At 43.3% G+C, this 8,411-nt stretch overlaps 1 protein-coding gene across 1 annotated transcript; it reads right to left on the bottom strand.

Annotated features, from left to right (window-relative positions):
* Nucleotides 1-7,055: 7,055 nt before the first annotated feature.
* LOC122106868 (trafficking protein particle complex subunit 2-like) lies at nt 7,056-7,892 on the bottom strand. The gene has a single exon (XM_042678394.1). The coding sequence runs from the start codon at nt 7,697-7,699 to the stop codon at nt 7,277-7,279; it is 423 nt and encodes a 140-aa protein (XP_042534328.1). The 5' UTR covers nt 7,700-7,892; the 3' UTR covers nt 7,056-7,276.
* Nucleotides 7,893-8,411: the final 519 nt, after the last annotated feature.

Genomic DNA, 8,411 nt, shown 5'->3' with positions numbered 1-8,411 from the left:
TATTTCTTTCTCTCTTTCTTTCTTTCTTTCTTTCTTTCTCTCTCTCTCTCTCTCTTTCTTTCTTTCTTTCTTTCTTTCTTTCTTTCTTTCTTTCTTTCTTTCTTTCTTTCTTTCTTTCTTTCTTTCTTTCTGTGTGCTGAGGGTGTCAATTGAACTCATGATGTCCTGCTTTTGCTTAGTTTTTTTTCTGCTCAGAGCTGACACAACACCTGAGCTGCACCCTACTTTCAGGCTTTTGCTGGATAATGGGAATAAGAAGCTCTGGGATTTATCTACCTGCATCCCAACTTAGATCTTCTTATCTCAGCCTCCTACATAGTTAAGATTACAGATGTGAATCATTTTGAGCCTTTAACTCCCATTTCCTGCATGGAGAGCAGGAAATGTTTCTTTTTCATTTTCCCCTATGTTAACCCTACTATACTAAAATAAACTCTTGTTAAAACTTTCACCTTGTAAGACTCTTCTTCTTCCTCTTTTTTTTTTTTTGGGCTGGTCATGGGGCCTGAACTCAGAGCCTGGCACTGTCCCTCAGTTCTTCAGCTCAAGGCTAGCACTCTACCACTTGAGCCATAGCACCACTTCCAGCTTTTTCTGCTTATGTGGTGCTGAGGAATTGAACCCAGGGCCTCATGCATGCAAGGCAAGCACTCTACCACTGAGCTACCTTCCCAGCCCTCTTTTTGTTGTTGTTGATTGTGGGGCTTGAACTCTGGCCTCGACTCTGTCCCTCAGCTCTTCAGCTCAAGGCTTTTCTTGTTTATGTGGTGCTGAGAAATCGAACCCAGGGCCTCATGCAAAGCAAAGCACTCTACCAATGAGCCACATTCCCGGCCCCCAAAACTGTGATTTTTGTGTGGAAACTTGGAAGCTGAGGAAAACTCTAGCATCTATCCTTATCCTGTGGGATATTACCACTCTGTCTCTTCTAGCCTACCAGAATTACTCAAAGAAAGTCAGTGTTAGGTCTGACTACTAGCCCCTTCTGCCAAAGACATAGCGAAGAGCAGAGAAAGGAGATATATGGCAACCATGGGAAGACAGCACAGCACTCCAATATACCTTAAGCCATTTTCCAAAATGCAGACATTAGCTTCAGATTAGAAAAGGAAAAGGACTTGAGAAAGATAATGCATTGGTAAAACAGTCCCAATAGGGCTGGGAAAGTGGTAGAGTGCATGCCTAGTACACGTGATGCCCTGGGTTTGATTCTTCCGTACCATAGAAACAAAAGGCTGTGGCGCTGTGGCTCAAGTGGTAGAGTGCTTGATGAGTGCAAGCTCCAAAAGTCCCAAAATCACTGTGTGGCTGAGCTGACCATTCTCAGTCTTTGTCAGAGTTCTATCACTTATTACTGGAAACCACAGAAACAAGTTGCCTAATGAGCAGTCTACAGAGTTTTGGGCTATTTGCTTTATGCTTGTTTGTAGGGCAGTTTGCTTTCCACATAGTGCTTACTGGTGAATTTTCTTGTTCCTGGAACCCAAGGTGATTTGCAGAGGGATTGCAGGAGACCAGCAGCTCAAACCAAAGGGTACAGATGCAAAGTTGGACTCTTAGTTAACTCACAGAACTCAGCATAAGTATCTTTTACTTTTTTTTGTCGGTTGTGGGACCTGTCACTGAGCTCTTCAGCCATGAGTCCCAGGCATCACTTCCAGTTTTCTGGTGGCTATTTGGAGATAAGAGTCTCATGGACTTTCCTGCCTGAGCTGGCTTTGAACCGTATTCCTCAGATCTCAGCCTCCTGAGTAGCTAGGATTACAGGTGTGAGGTAGGAAAGTCTGTAAGAGTCTCTGCTTTTTCTTTTTTTAACGACTGGGGGCTTGAACTCTGGGCCTGGGCCCTGTCCCTGAGCTCTTCAGCTCAAGGCTAGTGCTCTACCACTTGAGCCACAGGCGCCTAGCCCTGAGAGACTCAACACTGTAAAACCAGAAATGGCACTGAGGTTCAAGTGAGTGCTGGCCTTGAGCAAAAAGAGATTCAGGAACAGCACCCAGGTCTGAATTCAAACCCCACAAACGAAAACAAAGATTGCCCTTGCTTAAAAGGGAGAATTGGGAGTCCTTGAAGACGGCCTTCTGATTGATGAATCTCCTTCCTGTTTCCTGTTTGAGACCCTAAAGATCAAAGATTTAGTGCTCTGTCCTTATTTTCTCATTCTCTTGTCTTTCTCTCCTTTTGTAGTCTTCCTGCCCCATTTCATTGTAAAGTACTGGCTTATCAGCTTATCTTGCTGTGTACAAGTTCTATAGGCCCCAATTCCCTGACAGTGCTTTTCTAGTAACTGGTTTTACTAACTGTCCTATAACTGAGCTATAGAATTGCCTGTTTTAGCCAGACACCAGTGCTCACACCTGTAATCCTAGCTAACTCAGGAAACAGAATATCCGAGGACTGTAATTCAAAGCCAGACCAGGTAGGAAAGTCTGTAAGACTCTCTACTTTTTTTTCTTCTTTTATTGTTTTGTTGCAGGGCTTGAACTCTGGGCCTGGGCACTGTCCCTAGCTCTTTAGCTCAAAGCAAGTGCTCTACCACTTGAGCCACAGTGCCACTTTTGGGTTTTTGGTGGTTAATTGGAGATAAGAGTCTCACAAGCCGGGTGCCGGTGGCTCACACCTGTAATCCTAGCTACTCAGGAGGCTGAGATCTGAGGATCACAGTTCAAAGCCAGCCGGGCAGGAAAGTCCATGAAACTCCACTAAACTCCAATAAACCACTAGAAAAAAAACGAAAGTGGCGCTGTGGCTCAAGAGGTAGGTAGCTCACCTTGACTAAAAAAAAAAAAAAAAAAGTCTCATAGACTTTCCTGCTCGGACTTGGCTTTGAACTGTGATTCTCAGATCTCAGCCTTCTGAGCAGCTTGGATTAGAGGTGTAAGCCACCAGCACCCGGCTTGTGAGACTCCTTCAATTAACCATCAAAAAAGCCATAAGTGGAGCTGTGGATTAAGTGGTAAAGCACTAGCCCACAGTGAAAAAGCTCAAAGACAGCACCCAGGCCCAGAGTTCAAGTTTGGCACACGAGCGCACGCGCGCACACACACACACGCGCGCGCGCGCACACACACACACACACACACACACGCACGCAAGAAAGCCTATTTTCCAGCTTTAAGTCCCTCCCTCCAGAAGTTTAAGTGCACAAACGCAAAAGCATTACCCTATGACCACTGAAGTGAGCCAGCACATTGATTGTTTTTCACACTTGGAAGACTTATAGAGGTCAGCTCCTCTATAAATGAAGTCATAAAGTACCAGAAGACATCCTTATCTTTTAAACATCTCAGCATAAAAATGATATGCTCTGCTCTCTCTGCTTTTCTAGCTCTTTCTCAGCTCCCTTCTCTCTCCTCTCTCTCTCTGCTCTTCTCTAGCTCTTCTCTTTTCTAGCATTTTCTCTCTTTTCTAGCTCTCTCTCTCTGCTCTTTTCTAGCTCTCTCTGCTCCCTGCTCTCTCTCTGTTCTTTTCTAGCTCTTCTCTCTTTCCCAGCTTTCTCTCTTTCCCAGCTCTCCCAGCTCTTTCCCAGGCCTTTCCCCACCACGTGGAGGACCAAGATGGCCTGGTGCCAGCCAGAACGATGAATAAACCTACCCCTTACCTGAATACCACGTGCGTGGTGCTGTTCTTACTCGGCTACCTCTTTTTAAAAACCTAACATTAAGGGCTGGGAAAGTGGCTCAGTGGTAGAGCGCTTGCCTTGCATGCCTGAGGCCCTGGGTTCGATTCCTCAGCACCACATAAGCAAAAAGAAAAAAGCCGGAAGTGGCGCTGTGGCTCAAGTGGTAGAGCGCTAGCCTTGAGCTGAAGAGCTGAGGGACAGTGCCCAGGCCCAGAGTTCAAGCCCCACGACCGGACCCCCAAAAAAATAAAAAATAAAAACCTAACATTAAAAAACTTTAGGAAAGCCGGGTGCTGGTGGCTCATGCCTGTAATCCTAGCTACTCAGGAGGCTGAGATCTGAGGATCGCGGTTCAAAGCCAGCCCGGGCAGGAGAGACCCTGAGACTCCTATCTCCAACAAACCACCAGAAAACCGGCAGTGGCGCTGTAGCTCAAGCGGTAGAGCGCTAGCCTTGAGCTGAAGAGCTGAGGGACAGCGCCCAGGCCCAGAGTTCAAGCCCCACGACAACAAAAAAAAAAAAAAAAAAAAAACTTTAGGAAAAATGATATGCTCTGGGGCTAGGAAGGTGGCTCAGTGGTAGAGCGCTTGCCTTGCATGCATGAGGCCCTGGGTTCGATTCCTCAGCACCATATAAGCAGAAAACGCCAGAAGTGGTGCTGTGACTCAAGTGGTAGATCGCTAACTTTGAGTTGAAGAGCTGAGGGACAGTGCCCAGGCCCAGAGTTCAAGCCCCACAACCAACAACAGTGACAACAAAAAAATGTCTGGGACAGGAGGGCTAGGAGTGTGGCTCAATGGTAGAGTGCTTGCCTGGCATGCATAATGCCCCAGGTTTGATACCTCAGCATCACATAAACAGAAAACCCAGAAGCAGAGCTGTGGCTCAAGTAGTAAAATGCTATCCCTGAGCAAAAAGAAGCTTGGGGACAGTGCCTGAGGACAATGCTTCTTCCCTGTTTCTCAAAAACATAAAACTAAAAAGAATGCCAACTCTCTAAGGTAGGTATTATCATTATCATTATTATTAAATCATGGGACTTGAACTCTGGGCCTGGGCATTGTCCCTCCTCTCTTCAGCTCAAGGTTAGTGTTCTATCACTTGAGCCAAAGCACCACTTCCTATTTTCTGGTGGTTAACTAGAGATGTCTTATGGACTTTACTACCCAGGCTGGCTTTGAACCATGATCCTCAGATCTCAGCCTCCTGAGTAACTAGGATTACAGATGTGAGCCACTGGTGCCCAGCAAGGTAGGTATTATTTTAACTTTCACTATGGGAGACTTAAGGCTTCTTAAATATTAGTGGCTAGTTTTCATTTACTACTGGGTGGAAAAGCAGTATACCTGGAGAAGTTGTAGAGAAGGCAGTGGCTTTTGGTTTTTTTGTCTGTTGTGGTGCTTGAACTCAGGGCCTGGGCTCTGTCCCTGAGCTTTTCTGCTCAAGGTTAGCGCACTCTACCATTTGAGCCACAGCTTCACTTCCAGCTTCTTGTGGTTAGAGTCTCAAGGACTTTCCTGCCTGGGCTGGCTTCAAACCACAATCCTCAGATCTCAGTGTCCTGAGCAGCTAAGATTACAGGCATGAGCCGCCAGTGCCAGGTTGTAGTGGCTTTTAAAATAGTAAAACAAACATTTTTAAAATTTACATGTTAATACCTGTAATTATTATTTTTTTTGTCGGTCGTGGGGCTTGAACTCTGGGTCTCAGCTCCTGAGATTATTTTTATTTGTCTACTTGACTGTGCCATCCTTAGCGTTTCTGTGGAGGTGACTAACAAGTCATTAGTAAGACTGAGTGAAGCAGGTTAAGCTCCCTAATGTAAATGGAACGCATACAAACAGGTGAAGTCAATAAAAGGGCTGACTCTTCCAGAGTAAGGGAGAATTTTTCTTCCCTTTAGACGTTCTTTGGGTTCTTAGTCTTTCAGACTAAGACTGGAAACTACATTGTTGGCTGTTGTTGGTCTTCACTTTACCAAATATATTCTGCAGTTCTCAAGATTTCTTAGCTTTCATACTTGCCCTGCATGGCCAATTTGTTGCTTGCTTGCTCTCCTTTCACTCTCTTCCCCCCCACTTCTCTGCCTCTATGGATATATATCCTCTTATAGGCTTGGCAATTAATAAATCAGATTTTTGTGATCTTTCTTCTTACCAGCTGATGGCAGCCAGGTAAGGAATATTTTTCAACGGAATCCAGTGCTGTAATCCTTCCATGTTGTAGTCTTAAGTGCTATCATCAACTCACCACTAAATAAGTGTTTTAAAATTTATTTTGTTGGTCATGGGGCTTGAACTCTGAGCCTGGGCACTGTTCCTCAGCTCTTCAGCTAGCACTCTACCACTAGAACCATAGAGCCACTTCCGGCTTTTTCTCCTTATGTGGTGCTGAGGATCGAACCCAGGGCCTCATGCATGCAAGGCAAGCACTCTACCTACCACTGAGGCCCTTTTCCAGCCCTAAATAAGTGCTTTATGATTTTGGCTGTATACCCCTTAATTAGGGATAATTAAAATTAAGCACATACGCAAAAAATATACTAGGGTAACTTCAAGAAGTATAAAACCCGTTGTTCCAAAAACTTAATTTTACTTCTTCAATGAACTGAAATGGTGAGTAAAATTAAATGTTACAAACACTAGAAGGCACTTGTTTTTGGACATACATCTTTATTTAAGATTTCAAATATATAGGGTAAAAATTATGGTACCAACTTCACACAAACATGCAAGATAAAGCTTATATTTACTTGCTCAAAAGGTACTAATATTGAACAAAACTCTTCGTGTCATATAAAAAAAAATAGTCTGGCTATATTACTTGCTTTTCCATCAGTCAGATCATACAGAAGAGACCCCTCCTGGTCCCCACTCTGGTGTATAACCTAAAAGGCCAAATGCAAATGTTAATGTACTCCAAGCTTGTTTTTAATAACAGTTCTCAAATCACATTATTTTTAAAGTACAGATATCAAGAATCTCATTTAATCCTTAGTTTACTATTTAAGGAAAAGGAAATCCAAGAATGTAAGGTGACAGAGGCAACATACTTCCCCATGGGCTGTAATGTTCATCTATTCTACATGGGTCGAGAATTCTAAAACTATAGAAAGATCACTATTCTTAATCTCTGACATACATTATACATTTTAGCACTGCAGATGCTCTGGCTTCAGATTCTTGAGTAGTACTGTTATAACATTGCCAAATGTATATAAATAAGTCAAAGTATATGCTATCAATTTCAGTCACTTCTGCAGAATCTGCTCCTGGGGCCTGAACTCAGGGCCTGGGTGCTGTCCCTGAACTTTTTTGCTCAAGGCTAGCACTCTTCCACTTGAGCCATGGTCTACTTTCACCATTTTTGGGGGGGGGGGGGGGGAGAGAGGGGTTTAATTGGAGATAAGAGTATCATGGACTTTGCTTCCAGAGCTAGCCCTGAACCTCAATCTTCAGATCTCAGCCTCTTGAGTAGCTAGAAGTTATGAGCCACCAGTACCCTGCTCACTTCTGCAAAAACTTTTTAGATTGAAATCTACCAAATCTTAACATTTGTTTCTGAATTGTTACATCAAGATCAAGCCACAATACACACATTCCTGAGTATTCTCCATTGTAATGACATTGTTTTTTTTTCAGTATTTTTCTGCATTCAGCTTAAAAGGTGCTTCTTCCCAAGAAACTGAAGTTTTCTGTCAAATGCACTTGATCGAATAGGAGAATTGGGTTCATAAAATGGATTCATTGCAAACTTTATGTATAAATCATAGACATCAGTGAAGAAGTTCTTTATTCCATCTTCTTGCTTTATATCATGAAGCATAATAAATCTCATATGCCCTGCAGTGACGAATGCTGACACAAACCACTCATTGAATTTGTCCACAGTTTTCAAATACATATTGTTTGAAAGCCACATATTTTCATCCACAAGATCAAGAGCAGCATGAGCTATGAACTGGTTCAAATGGCGATGATCATCTTTCGATTCTGCTTTCCCAGCTGGCAAAAATTCCATTTCAAAAACTGGATTATCATGGTGGCCAACAATTACAAAGTAGAAGCTTCCAGACATTCTCTTCAATATACTGTTCCTATGAAGAGATTTCTGCAGTGGCAAAGGAGATTTGGTAGCTGATGAGAAAGGAGCCAGGACTCTCACTTGTGGTACAAACAGCAGCTGTCCCTCGGTGTCGCTAGGGTAACTGGGGCTTCTGTAGTGAGATGCTGACAGTGGACCTGCACTCCGCAGTTTCAACCCTATTTCTCTACAGAGGCAGCAAACAAATATAACAAACGAATATATCTTTAAGTTCTCTTCTATTATAATTTCTATTCAAGACTCAAAACAAAAAGTACATTATGATAAATTTAAAAACATGCATTCTTCAGTATAAAGAAAAGGAAAAGGAGGACTAGTGAGATAAAAGATATATTGAGCCGGGCGCCGGTGGCTCACGTCTATAATCCTAGCTACTCAGGAGGCTGAGATCTGAGGATCACAGTTCAAAGCCAGCCCAGGCAGGAAAGTCCATGAGACTCTGATCTCCACTAAACCACTAGAAAACCAGAAGTGGCGCTGTGGTTCAAGCAATAGAATGCTCGCCTTGAGCTGAAAAGCGCAAGCACAGCGCCCAAGCCCAGAGTTCAAGCCCCAGGGCCGACAAAAAAAAAATAATAAAATAAAAAAAATATATATGAAAATATGTAAATCCAATAAAATGAAAAGTGAAGTTGAAAAGCTGCAAAAAGTGATGAGACAGGGGAATATGAAAATGAGGTCAAAA

Source organism: Dipodomys spectabilis, unplaced genomic scaffold (assembly GCF_019054845.1).
Source record: "Dipodomys spectabilis isolate Male_0828 unplaced genomic scaffold, ASM1905484v1 ptg000043l, whole genome shotgun sequence".
In the NCBI taxonomy this organism is placed as follows: Eukaryota; Metazoa; Chordata; class Mammalia; order Rodentia; family Heteromyidae; genus Dipodomys; species Dipodomys spectabilis.
The sequence above is the reverse complement of the archived record's forward strand: the minus strand, read 5'-3'. Positions and strand labels throughout refer to the sequence as shown.